Raw genomic sequence first — 23,598 nt, forward strand, 5'->3', positions numbered from 1 at the left:
AGCCCAGGCCTGCCCAGGACACACCCCATGGCCCCACACACTGACCCTGCTGTGTGATATACACAGCGACTCAGTTGTAGACCATGTATGAGTGCACACGCCTGCTGACTACGGTCATCCTGGAGCTCCCAAGCCTAGCCCCTGCCTCAGTGCAGGCCCATGGTGTGGGTGGACTGGTGCTGGCTGGCCAGAGCTGCTCCCTCTGTCCTCTGTTTGCTGACCGTGGTCCTGCCTTTTGGTGGCATCTCCAACCTGACAGTAACAATCGTGTTTTTTGGCTGAGGTGGGCTTCAAATGGATGAGGGAGGGGCTCCGGGCACCAGTGGCCGAGGGGACCCAGCTCACAGCTCCCTACCCAGCACATCTCCCTGCCCCCTGGCGCACCGTTGTCAGCTGCCAGGAAAGTTGCCTCGTAGACGTTGTTCTTGATGTAGAGAGACTCGCGGTCAAGCACGGCTGCCGTGCTGATCTGGCCGTTGGTGGCGTTAATGTGTAGCCAGTTCGCTGGGTCCGAAAGCTTTGAGTATCTGCAGGGAGGAGGAAGGGTGAGGCGAGGGGCTGGGGGAGCCCCTCCTGCCCGCCCGCTTGCACCCTGAGCTCACCGGGGCCTCCCACTTGGGCTGGTGACAGCAGTGGCTGGATGTCCCTGAGGAGGATGGGCTACTTAACCTCGCAAGAACCCTGGGAGGCAGATTCTCCTATCACCCCCCTTTACAGAGGGGAGACGGGGGAGCAGAGAGGCTGGTGACTTGCAAAGTCACAAAGCTTGGGAATGAGAGGTGGGGTCCAGACCCAGTCTGATGCCAGATGTGGATGAATGTCCTTCAAGCTTTTCCCACCATCTTGTGGGAGGGCAGCCTGGCGGCTGGTGATCCAGCTGTCCCCGGACTGGGCCTCCCTGCCTGGGGGTGCCCCTAAGCACCCACCCAGGACTTTTCAGGTCTCAGGTTTCACTGGACACTTTAGGCCTCTTCTCCGTGGAGCACAGGGCACCCCATTCTCAGAGCCCAAGGATGCTCTGCGGGCCCACCTCACAGCCTGCTGCATGAACCGGTCGGGGTCCACTGCTGAGAACGTGGTGAGCATAGTGCCAGTGGGCACGCCCTCCTCCAGGCGGATCAGCTTGTGGTTGGAAGGGAAGTAGGGGGCCTCGTTGATGTCCATGACAGAGATGGTCACCCCCGCCGTGGACTGGAAGGACATCTGGATTCCGCTGGCCAGGGGCGCCTGGTTGGACACCATCACAGTCAGCATGAATGCTCTGTTCAGCTCGTAGTCGACTGCCTGGAATGAGAGGCACCAAAGAGGGGCAGCCAGCTTAGTGCCCATGGGGCTGCTTGGTCTGCACCTGCTAGCTCTGGGCCCCAGAGGCCAGTGCCCAGGAATGCCGTCCCCCAGCGTCTGTATCTGGCTTCCTTCAGGGTTAGGGCAGTGGGAGGAGAGAGAGAGTGGGGTTGAAGGACCTCGTACCTCACCTTCCACCCCCATGTCATGGAGTGGCAGCAGTTGGGCTCCCTGGGGCCACAGTTTCCCCAGGTCCCCCCAAGCCAGGCCTCCAGCTCTCATCCTACATTGGGAGTATGGAGCCCCCACCCTGTTCCTGATGCCCTGGGGGGTTGTTGTCTGTCCAAGCTGCCCACATGCTATGGTAGCTGCAGGGGTAGCCCCCAAGGATGTGTCCACCTGGAACCTGTGAATGTGCTCTTTGGGCACATAGGGTCTTTGCAGGTGTGATGCAGGTGAAGGTCTTGAGAGATGTTGTCCTGGATTGAGGTGGCCCCCAGTCCAAGCATTGGTGCCTGGAAGTCAGGGGAGGGAGACTTGAGATGCAGGGGGGGCCAGGTGAAGGCAGGGAGGCGGAGGTGGGGTGGTACGGATCCAGCCAAGGACAGCACCAGGAACCGGACGAGGCTGGGGGGACCCTCCCAGAGCTGTGAGAGGACGTCCTTCAGTTGTCACCCAGCGGGTCAGGGGTGAGTTATAGGACACCAGCCCCTGAGGGCATGTGGGCCCTTCATCTCTGTGGGCTTGCAGGCCCTTCACCTCTGTGTGGGCCCCTGCATGAACATTCTTTCCAGTTCACACACGTCTTGGGTGTCAGGACCCTGACTGATAAGTGCTGGTGTGGTCTGCAAGGTGTGGCTGGCCTGTGGGGTCATCTTCACCTGTTGAGGAAGACTAAAGCTGCACAGAACTACCTGGGGCCCCAAGACGTGTAATTATTTGTGGCAGAGCTCGCAGCAGTCTCACTGGACAACAAGCAGCACGTCACACTGCGACTGCACTTGAATAATTCTGCTTGGATGCATGTGAGGAAGCATGTGCCCAAGAACGTTCACCACAGCATCCTCAGTATCGTTCATGGAGGATGCCCCGGTTTCCACGGCACTGGTGGGTGGACGAGCCGTGTCGACACAGTGGGGACACTTGCAGCTGTAAGAACCAGGGCAATGCACACGGAAGTGGTGAGACCTCCAGGATGGATTGGTGAGCCGGAAAGGCAATGTCCTCCGTTTGCTGCCTCATGTGTAAAAGGGGGAGAGGAGTGTGGATTTGTGTATGCACCTGCTTGTAGAAAGAAATGCTGAAAAGAGGGGGAAAAAACCTCGTAAAAATGGTCACCCCCGAGCAGAGGGAAGGACCCGATAGAGGGGAGTCTGGGGGCATGAGTTTGCTGCATGCTTTGCCATATAGCTTTGATTTTTGGAGCCACATAAAGTCTTGTTGTTGTGGTTCAGTGGCTAGGTCGTGTTCAACTCTTTGCAGCCCCTTGGACTGCAGCATGCCAGGTTCCTCTGTCCTCCATTGTCTCCCAGAGTTTGCTCAGATTCATGTCCATTGAGTCGTGATGCTCAATGGTAGTACAACTTCCAAGAAAATAATGACTTCTAGTGACTAGGACAGTATTAAGATTGTGAGTCCTTCATGGGATTTATTCTGAGGACAACAGTTATTGCAGAAAAGTCTTAAATTCATTTGGTCTTCCTGGTGTTAACAGTGATGTTTGGTTTGTTATTTTTAAAGCTTTTTATGTACAGTCGGTTCTCTATATCCATGGGTTCCACATCTGTGGACTCAACCAACCACCAACTGGAAATATTTGAAAAAAATTCCAGAAATTTCTGAAAGGCAGACCCTGAATTTGCCACACACAGGCATCTATTTACACAGCGTTGGCATTGTATCAGGTATCATAAGTTAAAATATATGTGAGTGTGTGCAGGTTGTGTGCAAATACTGTGTCATTTAATATGAAAGACTTGAGCATCTGTGGATTTTGGTGTCTCCCTGAGCTGGAGGTCCTGGGACCAGTCATCCCATGGACGCTGAGGGACAACTGTGTGTTGTAGGTTCAAGTAAACTAACAATTAACATTGTTTGGAGCCAACCAAGAGTTTCAGTGTAAGAGAGATGAGATCAAGTATAAAACGCAATGGAGTTAAGTAAAACCATCCCACGTTCAGTTTGGATGAAGTGTTCATGTGAATGAATGGGTGAAAGATTCGAGATGGTCAGGAAGCACGTGCTCTGAAATGCGGGACCAGATGTGCCATGAGGAAGCCATCGACAGAGCTGGCACCACGGACCCCGAGTCTGTGATAGGTTGGCGTTTGGGGGGGATGTTCTAGGTGTTGAGAAATTCAAGAGATGATGCAACCGAACACAGCCTTGGGACCCTTTTGGGATCCAGACTTGAAAAACGGCACAGCAAAGAGACGGTTTTAGGAAAATGGAGAGAAGTTAGGTGTGGACACATGCTGGAGACTGCAGAGGTGTGGTTGGCCGTGCCAGGGGCCGTAGCAGTACATAGTTAGGAGAGCAGAGGAGGGGATCCTAAGGTCTGGAAGCATGGATAGAGCGACACTAGTAACCAGAGAATTGCAGTGCCAGGCGCGGGCACTCCTGTCTCTCTCACGGCTAAGTGCCCTTGGAAACGTCTGTGATAAGTACTGCAACACATCTCTGCTTAGAGGGGAATTGATGGCCTCGTGGGGCCGGTGGTCCCGTGAGACCAGTGGGTGCTGGAGGTGGGCCCCCTGCGTGCCCAGCTGAGGTGCCCCCGCCCTGTCTGGACTCCCACCGCAGCTCAGCCTTGGTTTCTGTGAGCATGTAGTCATAATGCCTGGTGCATCAAACTCATGCCTTCTCAGCCTCTGTTACTAAACAAGCTATGGAGCACAGGAAGGAGTTTAAGAAGGAATCTAACTGGGTGGGCGTGGAAAGGGGGCTTAGGGTGCCTGCCCACAGGAGGGCCTAGAGGTGGCGGCAGACATCGAGGTTCTGGGGTCGACACCCTCATCTCCTCCCCACTGTCCCCTCACCACCCCCGATGACCTTGGGGGGACCCTTATCCTCTGCAGGCGTGGTCTTATCTGCCAATAGAAGGGGTGTCTCCCAGACCCCCCCACCCAGAGCTCCCAGTAAGGCATCTCATCCCTCATAGCACTAACCTCTTCATGGCTGAGGCCCCCCTGCCCCCTCCTGCAAGACCTGTGCGGCTGCCAGGTCTCCACCTCCTCCCCCAGGGCCCCCCTGAGTAAAATGGGGGCCGCTCCGCTTGAATACACTGTTCATAGAATTACAGTGATTTCGTCTGTGAGCAAGTCACTGGAGGAAGTGATCTTTCTTCCATGTGTGTGTCAGGTCGTATTCCTGGAGGACGTGGCATAATGCTGCGTTTGTGTTAAAACTGTGCCACCATGTGAGCGAAGACGCCGTCCAGAGGACGGTCATGGCTGGTAAAGTCCACAGGAGGGAAAGGAAAGCGTATTTGTAATGGGGAATCAATAATCAATTGTAATGGGGAAATCAATAGGTGATTTGCTCCAACCCTTCAATCAGAGCCTGACACACTCAGCTGGTCTCTGGCCAACATGGCCACGACCCCTTGCTCAAAGCCCAGGGCCGGTCTGTGCCCCGAGAGGGAGTGGCCCGGTGTGGGTGCAGGCTCTTGGGGAGGGGGCACTAGAGCCTGTGGGGTGCCCGGGAGCCGCACTGCCCCCATGGTCAGGAGGCTCCAGGGGAAGCTGCTCTGGGAGCTGCAGGGGGAGGAGGGACTGCAACCCCTGAGCTGGCCTGCTCCCTGGTGTTCCCTCCTCCCTGACCCTTCTCCGGGCACCGGGTCACAGCTTGCTCATTGCCCCTGACAAGGCTTGTTGCCTTCTGAGGGGACGCAGGAGGGGCCGATTCTCGGCTTTCGAGCTTCTGGAGCTTCAGGCCGGGTGTGGGGAGACGATGGGAGAGTTCTCTCGTGGCGGGGCAGGGAATGGCAGGTCAGGCTGGCAGCGTCCTGGGGGTCATGTGACCGGTCCTTGTGCGGCTGCCTCTGACCCTGGCTCTTGGGGGTTCATCCTTTCTGTTGCGTCTGTCTTGGGGCGGGAAGTGAGGGAGTACCCACCTTAACCACGGTGACCATGCCCTCATTGGTGGCGGGGTCTGTGCGGATGCTGAAGTGGCCCGAGGGGTCCCCACTGATGATGCGGTAGACGGCGTTCCAGTTCGGGGAGTGCGGCTGATCTCGGTCCATCACCGTGAGGTTCGCCACCACCATCTCCACGCGGTTTTCCGGGACTTCCCCTGCGTACTGTAGGGTGTCAGAAAAGACAGTGTGAGGAACCCACGTGGAAGCCTGGAGAGGCTGGAGAGCCCTCTGCCCACCCTGGGGGCTGCTCTCTGCCCTCAGCTGCTTCCACATGGTGATCCCCAGGGGTCGGCCCGTCCCACGTCTCTGCCGACCCAGGGGCGTCCAGAGAGGCCCAGACTTCTTTGCATACTGAGCCCCGCCTGTGACACCCCCACACCAGGCTGTTCCCCTAAGTCCCCTCACGCTGCCCTGCTCCATGCAGCTGGGGACCAGTGCCGGTACCTGGGGCTTATGAGAGAGTAAAATGTGCTTGTGAGACGGGAAATGAACAGGAGAAGGCGGCAGCTGCAAAGGGTGTCCTGAACTGAATTCATCGCCCCTGGGTCCCTGGGGCCTGCGGTCAGCGGCTGCGGCTGGGCAGGCGACCAGTCACGGAGCCTTGGCCCTTTTTCTTTCCTGTCACAGCTCAGTTAGGGCTTCGAGCCATCCCCGTCAGTGAGTGTGGTTCACGTGGCAGCAGTGGTGATGGGCAGGCAAAGTGCGTGTGAGTGTGCGTGGCTATTGGTGCTGGTGCTGAGGTGCTGATAGAAAGCTGAGTGCCTCTCACCAGTGAGAATCACTGCTGTGCAGACATGGCCCAGCTCAAGAGAGTCCTGGGCTGGATTTATGCTCTGTGTCAGTCTTGAAATTCTTCCTAATTCGTGAATGAGGGCCCTGCATTCTTACTTTACACTGGACCTGCAAGTCATGTGACTGTCCTTTGACCACACAGTGTGCTCTTGAGCCACAAAAGCTGGGCACAAACCTGGACAAATAGCCCTGGCTTCCTTGTGTTCACAGCAGCGCAGCCCTAACCGTGGTTACTGACTTCCAGGTGAAGTTTATTGGAAAAGGGTATTTTAATTCATGCAGGTTTAATAAAGGTTGACAAAGAAGGGCCTTAAGCTGGTAAGTCTGGTTTAGGATTTTCTTGTCAGACTTCCTCTAGCCATCATGAGGTTTTAATTTAATTTCTGGGGTTTTCAGGCACAGGGAAAGCCTCCCCCATGCCCCATGGGATACTAAGGCAGATATTTGGGAAGGGAAGGATTTAAGGAGCGTTGGAATGGGATTTCTTGCCTTGCTGATTGGTAATCCAGAACCACTCACACCTACCCACCCCAGAGGCAAGTGGATTTCCTGTTCATGCCTGGGCCTTCCAGGACAACCCCAGCTCCTCTCAAGGGAGGGTCATGGCAGCACAAGAGTTGGGGGGAACAGGGAAGCCCAGCGACCCCTCAGCTGGGCCGAGCAGACGGAGATGACAGAGCCTGCCCCCCACTCCCTGGGGGACGCCAAGCCCCGAGATGTTGCTCTGTGCCCCCTATTCAAGCCACGACTGGTCCTATCTCGGCTCAGGTCTGAGGACCTGCCCCCTCCTGCCACCTTCTCCCAGGGCCCGGGAGCCTGGTATGGCCGAGGGTGTGAACTGCAAGGAGAGTGCCCTGACCTGGCTCCTGCCTGGGGATCTGTCCTGGCAGCCCTGTCCAGCCAGGATGTAGTGGAGCCCTGCCCGCCTTGGGGCCTGAGGGGCTGAGTTCGCTTCTGTTGGGAAGTGACATTCCAATAATTTTAATATATATTTTTTCAGTTTCTTTGTTATTTGCAGTTGGGGTTTCCAGTCTCTTCTCTCCTCTCCACCCCGCACTTTCAGGCTCCTCTCTCTTCTCTTCATTTTTCCACACGTGAGGCCCTGGGGGCTCCACAGGGAGGAAAGTCCCGGCTCGGGGATATGGGCCTAGGGGGATGGAGCTCTGGGTGGCTGGTGCAAGGGGTCAGAGGTGGGGGCGGCATAATGTCCTGGTGATTTTAATCTTTGAAGTTTAGTTTCCTGTCCGGTGAGACTGCAGCGATTTCTGTTGGCTGCCGAGCTTGGAATCGGGAGCTGACAGGTGGGAGCCATGGCTCATAATAACGGGGTGAGACTGGGGGGCTGACGTCCATCCTCCTCCACCCTCGGGAGGAGCCTGGCGCCAAGGGCCAGGTGGGATGCTGCAGCCTCACCCCTCCTCGCAGTGCTGTGGTAGGAGTTCGTGAGTAATGCGGGGACATGCCCATGACGCTGGCTCAGGGTAGGACCTGACCCTCAGCCATTAAGACACCTTGAAGTCCCTCCCTGGCTTTGTGGTTCACAGGTAGGCTTGGTCACCCCCTTTCCAGAAAAGGGGGTACTGGGGCTTGTCTTCTCTTCCATCTTCAGGGAACCCTGGGAACCCTGCCATAAGCTCACCCTCCATTTTAAAGATACGTGTTTTTTTTGGCTGTGCCAGGTCTTAGCTGCGGCACGTGGGCCCTTTTGTGTCACGTGGGATCTTTTAAGTTGTGGCATGGGAGCTCTGAGTTGTGGCATGTGGGGTCTAGTTCCCTGACCAGGGATTGAACACAGGCCCCCTGCACTGGGAGTGTGGAATCTTAGTCACTGGACCACCAGGAAAGTCCCCCTTTTAAAAATATTTAACCTAACTTTATTCACACTTGCCTTGGATGGGGAATAGTCATCCAGTCAAACACAGTGAAAACGAACCTATCACAGTCTACAGCTATGTACCTGCAGGACTCCTGGCCTCTTTTGGTATTTATATAATACAGTTTATTTACAAGGAAAGAATCGTTACACTCTTTACCTGTCCTGTCCACTGGCTTTCCAGTGATTGATCTATTTGGAGGATTTTCCACATTAGAATATGACACGTCACGTCCTGTTTGTTTCAGGTGGTTCTGTTGTATTTGATTGTATCAACATATAAGAATTTCTCTGACCACCACCTTTACCACCCTCCTCTTTTTTTTTTTTTTTTTTTTTAACAGATGAGGAAACTGGACTTGGGATGAACGTTCTTGTGCCTCCATCCTGACCTCTTCCCTGCTGAAGGCAGAGCTGGAACCCTGTCTGTTCAACTGCCAGGTCAGGCCCCTTGTGATGGAGGTCAGGTACCACCTGGTGGCATTTTTAGGGCAGAGAACAAACTTCCCTGAAGTTCAGTAGATGCTCCCAGCTTCACCCTGAGCTGTGTAACACTCAGGTGTAAAGAGGGGAAGACATTCCTGTGCTCAGAGAGGTCTGGCCACCAGCCCAAGGTCACACAACAGGAGAGACTCTGGGGGCAGAAGGGGTTTCCTGACTCCAGGAGGCCCTCCTGTGGGCTTGTGTGTGGGTGGTGAGGAGGCTGGGTCTCGGGGCTTCGGTCCAGGACTGGGGCTTGGTGTGGGGGTGTGTTCTGGGGGCTCAGCCCTGCCCCCAGGGAGTGCTGAGGTCAGTGGCCTTCTCACAGCAGGAAAGCCATGCAGGGGCGGCAACCGTAGAGCAGGCCCAGAGCAGGCAAAGGGAAAATGACTTTCAATTAACGTTTAGGAATCGGATCATGCAAATCCATCCTCCCATCTCTTCAGCTTCTGCTGATTGTTCTTGATTAAACTTGATAAAAATAGCCCAGCTGTGTGTGGGGGTGTGACCGGCCCCCACTGAGCCCAGCAGACCGTGTCCTGGGGTCCTGCTTGCCACTGGGCCCCAGGAACATGCTCCAGGGTGCCTCCTTGGTCATATGCAGCCCCTGGCCGGGGTCTCAGTGTAATTCCTGGGCTGCCCACTCTTCACAGGTGCGTATGGACCTGGGGATATCTTACTGGTCATCCCCCTGCCTTTGTGTAGATGCCCTGGTGCACACAGGGAGTCAGGATGGTTCTCCTCCCTCTCCTGTCCCCCTCCCCTTTGCTTCCTTGTGAGTCACCCAGGATTCAGCCTTTCTGGGGGCTCAGGGTGTTTGCAGTGTGGCTGGTGTGCAGAAGGGCAGATGAGGTTAAGATTAAAGGCATGAAGAGCCACAGGAGGCCAAGCTGTCAAAGCCAGACGGGGGCTCGGGACAGTGGACAGAAGTCGTCCCCCGTGGACCTTCCCTCCAGGAGCTTGGGTGTAGGGGCCATGTCGAGGCCCCCTCTGGAGCTGCAGAAGCCAGGGTGGGCGAGAGCTGGCAGGTGCAGAGGACACGGGAGCTGGGAGGGTCTCAGAGGACAGGGGTGTGGTGAGCAGGTGGCCAGGCGAGCAGGGGACCTCAGGTAGCCCAGAAGTAACCCTCTGGGTCTCAGGTGTCTCTGGTGGGAAAGGGGTAGCAGCCATTTCCCTGACGGAAAACTCTCCTCTTAGGACGAGGTGTTGGAACACGAGGCTTCACAACGTATGGTTGATTGTCCAGCCACTCCGAGGAATTCTGTGGGCAGGTCTACGGGGAGCAGCAGGTATGGAGGATGGTGCTGGTGGGGTCGCGTGAGTGGCTGTTGTTTTTAACTGAGGTCTAGTTGATTGACAGTGTCTGTTAGTTTCAGGTGTGCAGCAAAGTGATTCAGTTATATGCATATACGTGTGTATTCCTTTTCAGATTCTTTCACCATATAGGTTAAAAGATGCTCAGTAGCGTTCCCTGTGGTATACAGTAGGTCCTCATGGATTATCTATTTCATAAATAGTAGTGTATATATATTCTATACTATTTATATATGGTAGTGTAGTTAGTCCAGAACTCCTCTCCCCGCTTCCCCTTTGACAACCATAAGCTTGTTTTCTAAGTCCCTTGAGTCTGTTTTCTGTTTCGTATATAAGTTCACTTGTATCATTTTTTGGATTTGACGTATAAGTGATATCATACTGTGTTTGTCTTTCTCTGTCTGACTTCAAGGACTGTGATCATCTCTGTGATCACATACTATGGCTCATCATCCATCCCTGTGCTGTGCATGGTTATTTCACTCTTTTTTATGGCTGAGTAATATTGAATCATACGTATGTCCCACACCTTTATCCATTCCCGTGTCAGTGGACACTTAGATTTCTCCCATGTCCTGTCTGTTGTAAACAGTGCGGCAGTGAACACTGGGGTATGTGCCTCTTCTCAAGTTATGGTTTTCTCCAGATATATATGCCCAGGAGTGGGATTGCTGGATAGTATCTAGATCTGTGTTCAGTGTTTTTTAAGGAACCTCCATACTGTTCTCCATAGTGGCTGTACCAGTTTGCATTCCCACCAACAGTGTAGGAGGGCTCCCTTTCCTCCACAGCCTCTCCAGCATTTGTTTGTAGACTTTTAAATGATGGCCATTCTTACTGGTGGGAGGTGGTATCTCTTTGCAGTTTTGATTTACATTTCTCTACTAATTAGCATTGTTGACCATCTTTTCATGTGCCTTTTGGCTATTTCTATGTCTTCTCTGGAGAAATGTCTACTTAGGTTTTCTGCCCATATTTTGATTGGGTGGTTTTTTTTATATTGAGCCACATGAGCTATTTGTTAAGTCCTCGTCAGTTGCTTCATTTGCAAGTATTTCCTCCAATTCCATAGGTTGTCCTTTTATTTATGGTTTTCTTTGCTGTGTAAAAACTCTAAAGTTTTATTAGGTCCCATTTTTAAAAAAATTTATTTGAAATATGTATTTATTTGGCTGCTCTGGGTCTTAGTTGAGGCATGTGGGATCTAGTTCCCTAACCAGGGATTGAACCTGGGCCCCCTGCATTGGGAGTGAGGAGTCTCAGCCACTGGACCACCAGGGAAGTCCCTATTTGTTTTTATTTTCAGTACTCTGGAAGATGGATCCAAAGATATATTGCTGTGATTTATGTCAAAGAGCGTCCTCCCTATGTTTTCCTCTAGAAGTTTACAGTGTCTGGTCTTCTATTTAAGTCTTTAATCCATTTTGAGGTTTTGTATGATGTTAGAGAATGTTCTAATTTCATTCTTCTACACATAGGTGTCCAGTTTTCCCAGCACCACTTACTGAAGAGACTGTCTTTTCTCCATTGCATATTCTTGCCTCCTTTGTCATAGATTAGGCGACCATAGGTGTATGTGGGTTTCTTTCTTTCTGTCCGGCTCCACGGGTCTATATTTTTATTTTTGTCCCAGTATCACAGTGTCTTGATGACTGTAGCTTTGTAGTATGGTGTGAAGTCAGGGAGCCTGAGTCCTCCAGCTCCGTTTTTCTTTCTCATGATTTCTTTGGCTGTTTGGGGTCTTTTGTGTTTCCATACAAATTGTGAACTTTCTTGTTCTAGTTCTGTGAAGAATGCCGTTGGTAATTTGATCAAGATTGCGCTGGATCTGGAGATTGTCTTGGGTGGTATAGTCGTTTTGACAGTACTGATTCTTCCAGTCCACTTGGTGTCTCTCTCCATCTGTTTCTGTTGTCTTTAACTCCTTTCATCAGTGTCTCATAGTTTTCTGAGTACGGATTTTTTGTCTCCGTAGGTAGGTTTATTCCTAGGTATTTTATTCTTTTTGTTGTGATGTTAAGTGGGATTGTTCTCTTAATTTCCCTTCTGATCTTTCATTGTAAATTTGTAGAAATGCAACAGATTTCTATACATGAATTTTTTATACTACAGCTTCACCAAGTTCGTTGATGAGCTCTGGTAGTTTTCTGGTAGCATCTTTAGGATTTTCATGTAGAGGATCGTGTAATCTGCCAACACTGACAGTTTTACTTCTTCTCTTCCAGTTTGGATAAGTTTTATTTCTTTTTCTTTTATGATTGCCTTGGTTAGGGCTTCCAAAACTATGCCAAATAAAAGCGGCAAGAGTGGACATTCTTGTCTTGTTCTTACCTTAGAAGAAATGCTTTCACTTTCTCACAGCTGAGTATGATGTTAACTGTGGGTTTGTCATACATGGCCTTTATTATGTTGAAGTAGGTGTCCTCTATGCCCACTTTCTGGACAGTTTTTATCATAAATGGGTGTCAAATTTTTTCAAAAGTTTTTCTGCATCTACTGAGATGATCATATGGTTTTTATTCTTCGATTTGTTAATGATTGATTTGCAGATGTTTACAAAGCCTTATATCCCTGGGATGAATTCTCCTTGTTCATGGCTGGAGGTCCGTCTTTTTTCAAATTGATTGATACTTTTAATGTGTTGTTGGATTCTTTTTACTAGTGTTTTGTTGAGGATTTTTGCATCTATGTTCATCAGTGATATTGGCCTGTAATTTTCCTCTTTTGAAGCATCTGCCTGATTTCGATATCAAGGTGATGGTAGCTTCATAGAATGAGTTGTTCCTTCATCTGAAAATTTTCAGAATAGTTTCAAAAAGATGTGTGTTAACTCTTTTCTAAATGTTTGATAGAATTCACTTGTGAAGCCATCTGGTCTTGAACTTTTGTTTGTTGGGAGTTTTTAAATCACAGATTCGACTTCAGTACTTGTTATTGGTCTGGTCATATTTTCTGTTTCTTCATGGTTCAGTTTTGGGAGATGGTACCTTTCTAAGAGTTTGTCCATTTTTTCTAGGTTGTCTAATTTATTGCCATATAGTTGCCTGTAGTAGTCTCAAAGAACCAATTTTTAGTTTAACTGACCTTTCCTGTGATGGGATTTGATTACATTGTGAGAGTGCTCTCCTCCCATCGTGTTGTGGTTTCTTCTTTATATCCCTGGATGTAGAAAATCTCTTTTGGCAAGTCCCAGTCTTTTTTATGGATGACTGTTCAGCAGCTGTGATTTTGAGTTTTGTGGTAGGAGATGGGCTCGAGGCCTTCTACTCCACCATCCTGCCTTCTCTCCGTGAGGCTGTTCTATTCCCCATTCCTTTCTTGCAACCTTTCTGTGAACTTGAAATTATTTCTAAACGCATGTTGAAAAAATTCCAAGGCCATTTGGAATCTGGATGTGGAAATGTCTTCAGGGCACATCATAAACAGAAGACTAGAAATGATGCAAGGGACAGAATTAAAACACCAGGGCCTCTTCCCCAGGGTAAGTCATTTTGTAACTTTAAGTTGCTGTGCTGTGTGTATGAATGACCTAACCAAAATTCAAGTTAAAAGAGAATGATTAAGTCGGGAGACAGAATGAAAATTTGTTCCTGAAAGTTTCCAAGGATCCATGCTGAGAACAGAAAAACTCGGTAAGTGTGGGGGCTGCCTTGGGGATGGGCCTGGGGTTCTTGCAGGCTGGGGGGTATGTCTCACTTATGTCCAGACTCCCTGGATGTTGCCCCCTGGCCGTGGAGAGCCCGCAGAATGAAAGCTATCCCACCCTGACCCCACAGGGCGATCTGCCATCTGCCCACCAGGTGGCACTGTGCCCTCATGGCTGGGACTGCCCTCCTCCTGCCTTGGTCCACCTGGACCTAGAGCCTGGGACTCTAGCACGGAGCACTGCGAGACTGGGATTGAAGAGTGTGGGGGCCGTGGGGAGGCAGGCTGAGGGGATGCTGACGTGGGCTCACTGCGAGGGGCTCCCCTCTCCATCCCCTGAGAGCTCAGCTTCTGGGGCCCACTCCCAGCTGCTTGCCTGGTGGACTCTGTGGCTCTGGGTAAGTGACTTAGCCTCTCTGAGCCTCAGCCTCCTCTCCCATGACTGGGTCCTGAGCCTCACGGGGTTGGTGGGGACCAAAGGTTGACCAGAGGCCCAGGCTGGTGCTGGGGGAGAGGGGCCTGGTGGTGCCCCGGGAACCCTCACTGACCACCCTCCCACCACCCACCACATTTCCGGCCAGGCAGCTGCAGGGTGGGTGTAGGTTCCTGTCCCGTCAGCACCTCCACGCCAGGGTGAGTGGACTGAAGGACACAGCTCCTTGGGAACCCAGAGGAATTGGGAGCCCGTGACTCCGTGATCCCATGGCTGTACCACTGGGCCATTCCTGTGGGCACTTAGGTCTGCGGGCAACCTGGCTCGTGGCCTGGTCACAGCCCGCCGGCCGTGCCTGAAGGGGCAGGACACATTGTGTCCCCCACTGCCCTCCTGCTGATGGTGGGCTGTGGAGGGTCCTTCCAGAGGGACCTGGCATGTATGTCCCCCTGCAGCCCCCAGCCTGTCCCGCCGAGCACACCCCAAAGTGGCCGACGCTTCAGCCTCCCCCTGGAGTCTGAACGCCACTGGCCCACTCCTTCAGGAGGGGACACACACTCACTGTGCTGGCAGTGAACTCTGGCGGGTTGTCGTTTACATCCGTCACCGTGATGATGGCAGTGGCCGTGTTGGAGAGGCCGTAGTTCAGGTTCCCTTCCATGTCCGTGGCCTGAATGATGACCATGTACTGCTGGACTTTCTAGAAGGGACAAGGGGGAAGAACAGAGCAGCAGCTTGGGTATAGCTGTTTATACTTTGTTCAAAGAAACATATTCCTTGGATGGATTCAGCTGCTGCTGGGTCCCTTTCCTGCCCAGGGTATTGGCCGCAGGAAGAACATTTTCCTCACTCACAGTGGGTGGCAAGGTCTTTGCCTTCATCCCAGCACCTGGCTTTCACAGGTGTGGATCAAACTAGAAGGAAGGAAAAGGGGGCTTGGACTGTAAGACACTGAGTTTTGTAAAATTGGGGTGGAAGTTTGCAAAGAGAGGCGACCCCAGATGTGTGTCTGCAGCGACCTCATTTCTTTAGCATCTTCAGTGTCAGAAATTCAAACAAGAGAAGGAAAGTTGAGCCCCCGACCCCGTTACCTGCATACCAGCAGACTCTCTCTGCATGCTGCCTGGAAGGAGTGGTTAGTGTTCAGATACAGGTGTGGGTTTTAGAAGGCAAATAAAGCTGGATGGGGACAGTGGATTTCTGGGCACTGAAGGGGCTCCCCAAACCTTCTGCAGCCAGACCTCGCCAGGAGCCACCAGTGCAGCACCCCTGAGAGAGCAGTGCCTGGTAAGGTGTCTACACCTTCGTGGGTAGCTGCGAGTCACCAAGGGGCCTTTGAGGGTCAGTAAACTCTGGCCTGTGGATCAAATCTGTCTGCCACTGTCTGTTTTGTTGTAAATAAAGTTTTATTGGCACACAGCCAGATTCATTTATTTACACATTGTCTGTGGCTGATTTTGCACAACAGCTGAGCTAAGTGGCTGTGATGAGCTTACATTACTTGCAAAGCCTAAAACATTTGCTATCTGGCCCCTTTCAGAAGACGTTTGAGTCTCTTCAGCAAGTAGTGTTGGGAAAGCTAGACAGCCGCATGTAAATGAAGTTAGAACACTCGCTCACACCATACACAAAAAGAAACTCCAAAGAGCGTAAAGACTTAAATATAAGACATGACACCATAAAACTGTTACAAGAGAACATAGCAAAACATTCTCTGACATAAAACGTAGCAGTGTTTTTTTCCTTAGGTCAGTCTCCTAAGGCAATAGAAATAGAAGCACAAATAAACACAAGTTTTGCACACCAGAGTGAGAAAACCTACAGGTTGGGAAAAAATATTTGCAAATGATATAATCAACAAAGGATTAATTTCTGAAATATACAAACAGCTCATACAAATAAATAACAAAAAACCAAATAACCCAGTCAAAAAATGGGCAGAAGACCTAAATATACATGTCTCCAAAGAAGATATACAGGTGGCCAACAGGCATATGGAAAGATGCTCAACCTCATTAATGACTGTGCGTGCTAAGTTGCTTAGTCACATCTGACTCTTTCCAACCCCTGTAGCTCGCCAGGCTCCTCCGTCCATGGAATTCTCCAGGCACGAACACTGGAGTGGGTTGCCATTTCCTCCTCCAAGGGATCTTCCCAACTAAGGGACCAAACCCAGGTCTCCTGCATTGCTGGGGGATTTTTTTACCGACTGAATCACCAGGGAAGCCCTTACTTATAGAGAAATACAAATCAAAACCACAATGAATTATCACCTCACACTGGTCAGAATGGCCATCATCAAAAATATCTACAAGCAATAAATGCTGGAGAGGATGTGGAAAAAGGGAACCATCTTCCGCTGTTAGTGGGAGTGTAAATTGGTACAGCCACCATGGAGAACAGTATGGAGGTTCCTTAAAAAGCTAAAAGTAGACTTACCATTTTTCTAGCAATCCCACTCCTAGGTGTATATCTAGAGAAAACTCTTAATTTGAAAAGACATATAGCCACAATGTTAACAGCTGCATTACTTACAATAGCCAAGGCATCGTGTCCATCAACAGATGAATAAAGATGTACATACATAACTGGAATATTACTCAGCCATAAAAATAATGAAATAATGTCATTTTTAGCAACATGGGAGCAACTAGAGATTATCATATTAAATGAAGTTAAGTCAGAGACAAATATATGATAGCACTTATATTGTGGAATCTAAAGTACAATACAAATGAGCTTAATTTATGAAAGACTCAACAGAGAACAGACTTATGGTTACCAACGGGGAAGGGGGTTGGCGAGGGAAGGATGGAGTGGGAGTTGGGATTAGCAGATACAAAGGACTACAAACAAACCGGATGAACAATAAGACCCTGCTGCAGAGCACAGGGGGCTGGATTCGATACCTGTGATAAACTGATGTTTCTCTAGCACTTCTGACCCCGACCCTCCAGGGCACCGCTGGCCTGAGGGCAGACTCAGGGCCCGATTGTCATGGCTTTGGGGTGGTTGTGGTGGGGGCTCCCCCTCTGGACACGCCGGTCATCCCCACAGTGCAGACTAACACCGTGCCCGCCCCCCCCGCCCCAGTTCTGTCTGCAGATTGTCCCTGACAGCAAACACATTCCTGTACTTCAGTAAGCACACTTAAAAGCAGTTTCCCAGACTCACAGACTTCAGAGAATGAACTTATGGTTGCCAGGGGGAAGGAGCGGCGGGGAAGGGATACTTATGGAGTTTGGGATGGACATGTATACACTGCTATATTCAAAATGGATAACCACAGGGAACTCTGCTTAATATTATGTGGCAGCCTGGATGGGAGGGGAGTTTGACAGGTGTATGTATGGCTGAGTCCCTCTGCTGTGTACCTGAAACTATCACAACTGTTAATTGGCTAACCCTCATAGAAAATAAAAAGTTTAAAAAAAAAGCAGTTTCTGCCACTGCTATAAATGGCAAACCAGCATCACCTGCTGTAAATAGAAATTAGTCCTAAACATGACAGTTTATTTCTAAAGTTCCGTCTGTGAATATCTAGGCCCAGCCCACAAAGTATGGGGAAGGGGGGCCACCCAGGCCGATAGAGCCTAGAGCAGCCTCCTGTCACCTCCCATCGCGCAGAGAAACGAAGGCTGAGACACACATGCAGGTGCCGAGAAGACCCTGCCCCTCTCACCTGGTGGGTCTGATTAACACAGAGCTGGGGGCTCACCTCTGCTCCGTGGGCAGGAGCCACGGGTCCCAGGAGCAGGTGGTGGCCTCAGCGGCCTCATTCTCTCCCCTCCTGCCTCGTCCACGTTGCTGTAACCACGGGGCCTCCTTGCTGCTCCTTAAACGCATGTTCCCCTCCCCACCCCAGGGTCATGCAGGGCTGCTTTGTCTGCTCTGACACTGCGCCCATCAGCAAGACCTTCCCTCCTCAAATAAAACATAAGTGTGCACCTGCTCCCCCTGACAGACACCCATTCTCCTGAGACCCTGCTTTTCTTCTCAGCATCAGCACGGCGGCCCTCTGCATGTTCTTGCTCCAGAGCCCAGGACTTTGTGGTCAGAGCTCTCCCTCTGGCATCTAGAGCACGTGTACACACTGTCACTGGCGGAGGAGACCCTCCCCAGCATCCACGGTGACCGTCTGCGTCACAGCTTGGCTCTGCAGGCACTGGTCAGTTGCTAGTTGATTCCAGCTGTGCTAGACGCTGGCCTGGGCTGAGGATGGTGGCCAGGCCGGGGGCACACCTCGGATAGGCCTGTCCTATAGCATCTGGCACAGGAGGGGCATGGGTCTTGGGGACGCCCCTTGAGCTGACCCCCTCCACACGCCTGGCTGCAGAGATGCTTCTGGACCTCCCACAACATAAACCATGGCAGGCAGTCAGGAAGGGGGCTCCTGGAGTCAGTGTTAAATGGAGACTGCCTCACGGCTGGCGACGTTATAGGTCTGAGGCATCCAGAGTCCCATTGCAGGGCACCCCCAGGGCTCTGCCAACCCAACGTGGAAGCTCTGGCCACCTGGGGTCCTGAGGGATGAGGAGCAGGAAGGAGATGTGGGGCCTCCCGTCTGACCTGCCCAGGCCCTGCTCTGCATGAGCATCGTGGGGAAGATGACATGCAAGACCCGGCTCAGGAGCCCACTGTCCAGTGCAGGCAACTCCTCACTAAACAGGTCACACGTGGGCCACATGGCTGGCCGGAGACAGATGGCGCTTGGCTCCTGGTCCCCAGCTGCCCACCTCTGTTCCTACCCTGCTCTCAGTGGCCAGCAGAGGTCATTCTTCAGGGACAGTAAAGAGATGATAGGACAGCCTGGTGATTGGTTAAGTTGTGGTCCCAAGTTCATCATGAGCCTTTTAGATAAAGTGAAGGTCGAGATGGACCTGGGCCCTCTGGGTCAGGGCAGCCCAGTGCAACAACAGGTGTCTAGTAAGAGACGATGAGGGCAGAGGACACATGAGATGGGGCAGAGGCTGGAGCGACCACAAGCCAAGGATGCCAAGGGCTGCAGCATGACTAGAAGCCAGCGGATGCACAGACCCTCCAGAAGGAGCCAGCACGGCCCAGCCTTGGTCTCGGACCCCTCCCCACGACAGCTGGCATTTGACGGCACACAGTGTGTCGTCACCCCAGGAACCAAGGCCTCAAATTGCCCTTCCCAGGCCACTGGAGGGACCGAGGCCCCGGAAACAGCGCCATCCCCACGCTGGCCTTCCTTGAAGCAGATGGCGAGACCCTGCTGGGAGAGGCTGTGCTGCCTGTGTGACTGCCTGGTGGGAGGGAGGGAGGGAGACCCAGGCTGGAGGGCTGAGAGGAGGGACTTCACCCCACCTTGGCTCCGACCCCACAGCAAAGGGAGGGGCTTAACCAGAGCAGAGGAGGGAAGGTGCTCGCCCCGTGACACTGCTGTCGTGTGACTACAGCGAGAAGGCGCCCCTCCAGTCTTATCTTTAGCTGTGGAGTCACTGCCTGTACATTGCGACTATTATGGGCTGCAGCCCTAAGACGACACTGGAGAGCCAAACCTTCTCAGAGACGCGGGGCACTTCGTGTGTGTGTGTGCATGGGTGTATATGTGTGTGCAAGCTCGTGTTCCTGTGTGTATGCCTGTGTTTCTGGACCCATATGTATGCACGTGTATACCAGTGTGTGTGCGCATACATGTATGTGTATAGGCACGTGTATATGTGTATGTTTGTGTGTACGTGCAGTGTGTCTGTGTGTGCATGCCTGGGAGTGTGTGCACGTTGGTGCCTGTGCAAGTGTGTATTGTACAGACAACCACCACTAGACGGCATACCGGTCCTGCTTTTGGGAGCCAGGTGGTGGCAGTGGTGGGGTCCTTCTAGGCTGTGTGGTGCGGGGTGAGGGGAGTGCAGGGTGCAGAAAGAAAATCCAGAGGCCCCATGGGTGGGGCCTCTGAGATCAGCCAGCCTTGCTGAGCTCAGACAGGTCATCGCGGGGGCACTAGGGGAATGCGGGCCAGCCTCTGCTGTGGCTTTAGCTTTAGAAAGTATACTTTACAGACTTCATAATGGTCACCTGAGGGTGGGTGGTGGTGCCCAGGTAGAACCTGGGAAACATCCCTGGACAGAAACCCTCTTGCAAATGTTCCAGCTTTACTTGTTGGGAGGGTCTAGCATGGGTAAGAGAGTTGATGTTTTTATATAAAAAGCCTTCCTTGGGCCTTGCTTCGTGGCCTTAGCATGCTTGTCACCATTTGCATGAGGCCAGGGAGGGGCCCTGGAGTTGGTGGACTGCGTGGGGCTGTTTTCAGGGTGGTTCTAGTGCCTCCTGCTGGTGGATCCACAGACCACATGCAGTATCCCCACCTGTCCTTCAGCCAGCCCTGGGGAATAGGGTGCAATACCATCCCCACTTTGCAGGTGATCAAACTGGATTCTCAGGTTGGAACTGGTGAGCCATGTGGCGACTGGATCCTGGACTCCAGCAACCCTCTTCTTGGGCCCCCCTGGGACTCAGAGAGGACCCTGGGCCCAGCTCTGGACCAGTCAACGGCCAGCGTTCCTCCTCCACCTCTGCTCTCCCTATGACACGCCCACCCCAGCGGAGCTGGAGGGAGGTGGGGGTGTGGGCCACCCGCTGAAGGATGGTTGTTGATAGCTGCGGCCACCAGGAGGCGTACTGAGCAGGTGCCCCTGCTGGTCAGCCTGGCAGCTGCCCAGCAGTCCCCCTGCTCCTGCCAGGTGCAGAGCCCTCAGAGCCGGGCAGCAGTAGGGCTGCAGTGAATTCATTAAAACGTGATCTGACCATTTCCAAGTTCAGGAGAAGGGAAGAAAACTGCAAGCCGGAGTCTCTGGGGTTTTCACTCACCGCCCCGTAGCTCAGCATTTAAATTTTGCAGAACATCCATCAATAATGCAGCCGGCTGGCCTGCCCCAGAAAAGCATCAAAGATTCTTGCACCCTCCACTCTCGGCCCTCTCCACTTGGGGCTTCCAGGGCACGCAGCTCGGACCCTGCTGCCCCGCTGCTCCTGGGACTGGGCCAGCCTGTCCCTGGAGACAGTGCAGCCTAACCGCCTGCCTGTGTCTGGTTCTCATGTGCTCAGCCCGTGGGTGTCCTCAGGGCCTGAGAACACAACTGGGGACCCACTGGGTGTGGGATGAGCCACAAGGCTGATGACCTGTTCACGCAAGCGCATTGAGACTTGTCCCAAAAGGGATGGAGAGTGTGGCCACCATGGAAAATAGGCAGTGGGTCCTGGGAATTCACAGAGTCGCCTTTTGACCACAAGTCCATGTCTAGGCATATGCCCAAGAGGACGAGAACAGGCATCCAAGCAGGGGCTGATCTGTGATCACAGCAGCACCTGTCATGGGGAGTGGTCTGAACACCCACCAGTTAACGATGGGACTAGCAAATGTTCCTGTCCGCAGCAGAATACGATTCAGCCATGAAAAGGGGTGAAGCACTGACCCCAGCCACAGTGTGGACAGACCTTGAACGCTAGATGCTCAGTGAGAACAGCCAGACCTGCAAAGGCTAACGTTGTAGGAAATGCTCAAAGCAGGCTGCTCCACTGGGAGGGCCTGGCCTGGGGGGCTGAGGGTGGGGAGTCACTGCTGGCACCCAGGTATCCTTCAGGGCTAGAAAGGCCCTGAGGTAGACAGTGTTCCAGGGGGTGGGGAGGGAGCACAGTGCTGCAGAGGTGCCAAACGCCGCTGACCCACCCACGTGAACACAGTGGGCTTCACAGACCCAAATGACATTTCCAGGTGCCAACACTCCACTCCTGCCTGTGGGGTCCCCAGGCACCCACATCCCACGCTGGGCCTGCAGGCTGACCACATGCTGAACAGCCTCACAGGGCACCCACTCCGCACCCACAGCTTCACCAGGTGGCACCACCCTGACCTGGATGGGAAGATGGCCTGTGCCTGGTGGGACCCCAGTCCATCTTCCTGGTGGCTCCAGACTCTAGGCCCAGGTCTGCTGCTGCTTCTCTTAAAAGCCACTGTCAAGAGCAAGAATCCAGGGCTTCCCTGGTGGCTCAGTGGTAAAGAATCTACCTACCAGTGCAGGAGACACAGGTTCAAATCCTGGTGTGGGAAGATTGCACATGCCTTGGGGCAGCTAAGCCCCAGAAACAGGTATGGGCCTGAGGGCTTGGGCCACTCCCGGCATGCTCTGTGGGCCGCTGCTCTGTGGCCTTGAGGGCTATGTCCCGCATGGAGAGAATCCATCAGAGATCTCAGCACAGACCCTGGCTTTTGTTTTGCATTTCTCATCTTTCTCTAAAGGAAGTGCTGTCATCTGCTTTCCCTGGGGCTGATTTCCCACTGTGACAACGTTAAGTGGAGGGAGGTGACATCTGGAAAACCCTGGGAACCCTGGGAACCAGCTGGACTCAGTGTGGCCAGGAGTGTGGTATTGAGGGTCCCCGTGAATACGAATGCATGGGCCGTGGGTCCTGGAGGGGTTGCCCTGCTCGCTGCCAGACCCCCACGTCTGCAGGACCATCCTGTGACTCAGCAGACTCTTGGGCGGCACAGGTGAGGCCAGTCTCGGAGGCAAGCTGGAGCCCTGAGGCCCTCCTAGGAGCACTATTCTTCTTCCCTCTGTTTTTTTTGGGGTGCAATGACTTCAGGGGTGAGGACCCAATGTGAGGGGGTCAGTGGATTCAATGGGCAATTTTTTTTTTCTCTGAGACCACAGAGCCACATTAGGTGTCTTAAAAATAGTGTTTGGCAAAAATGATTCAAGGATTGCCAGTGGGATATATTGAACCCCCTTCATGGATCCCAGCCTTGTCATGATAAAGGGACTTGTGTAACTGAATGAAGCTATGGTAACTCAACGGTGCAGGGCTACACAGGATGGATGGATCACAGTGGAGAGTTCTGACAAAACACGATCCACTGGAGGGGGAAATGGCAATCCACTCCAGTATTCTTGCCTCAAGAACCCCATGAACATATGAAAAGGCAAAAAGACACGACATTGGAAGATAAGCCCCCCAGGCTGGTAGGTGTCCAATATGCTACCGGGGAAGAGTGAAGGGCAATTACTAATAGCTCCGGAAAGAATGAAGTGGCTGGGCCAAAGCAGAAACAATGCTCAGCTGTGGATGTGTCTGGTGATGAAAATCACATCCAATGCTGTAAAGAACAATATTGCATAGGAACCTGAAATGTTACGTCCATGAATCAAGGTAAATTGAGGTGGTCAAGCAGGAAATGGTAAGAGTGAACACTGACCTGTTAGGAATCAGTGAACTAAAATAGACATGAATGGGTGAATTTAATTCAGATGACCATTACATCTACTACTGTGGGCAAGAATCCCTTGGAAGAAATAGAGTAGCCCTCATAGTCAATAATGGAGAAGGCAATGGCACCCCACTCCAGTACTCTTGCCTGGAAAATCGCATGGACGGAGGAGCCTGGAAGGCTGCAGTCCATGGGGTCGCTGAGGGTCAGACACGACTGAGCAACTTCACTTTCACTTTTCACTTTGATGCATTGGAGAAGGAAATGGCAACCCACTCCAGTGTTCTTGCCTGGAGAATCCCAGGGATGAGGTAGCCTGGTGGGCTGCCGTCCATGGGGTCACACAGAGTTGGACATGACTGAAGTGACTTAGCAGCATAGTCAACAAAAGAGTCCAAAATGCGGTATTT

At 52.4% G+C, this 23,598-nt stretch overlaps 1 protein-coding gene and 1 long non-coding RNA gene across 3 annotated transcripts in view; one reads left to right on the top strand and one right to left on the bottom strand.

Annotated features, from left to right (window-relative positions):
* The window catches only part of CDH4 (cadherin 4), a 482,605-nt gene that overhangs the window by 11,041 nt on the left and 447,966 nt on the right, over positions 1 to 23,598 (bottom strand). For both annotated transcript variants that reach the window (XM_042229909.2, XM_027976984.3), the window contains exons 8-11: positions 14,522 to 14,659; positions 5,399 to 5,584; positions 1,031 to 1,284; positions 385 to 527 (exon numbers count right to left, since the gene is read on the bottom strand). In XM_042229909.2, coding sequence (XP_042085843.1) covers positions 385 to 527; positions 1,031 to 1,284; positions 5,399 to 5,584; positions 14,522 to 14,659 — 721 coding nt within the window. The remainder of the gene's footprint in view (positions 1 to 384; positions 528 to 1,030; positions 1,285 to 5,398; positions 5,585 to 14,521; positions 14,660 to 23,598) is intronic.
* Positions 8,429 to 15,396, top strand: LOC132657561 (uncharacterized). Its single transcript, XR_009595948.1, has 2 exons — positions 8,429 to 8,528; positions 9,765 to 15,396. It is a non-coding gene; the product is annotated as an uncharacterized LOC132657561 (long non-coding RNA).

This window comes from Ovis aries, chromosome 13 (assembly GCF_016772045.2).
Source record: "Ovis aries strain OAR_USU_Benz2616 breed Rambouillet chromosome 13, ARS-UI_Ramb_v3.0, whole genome shotgun sequence".
Classification (NCBI taxonomy): domain Eukaryota; kingdom Metazoa; phylum Chordata; class Mammalia; order Artiodactyla; family Bovidae; genus Ovis; species Ovis aries.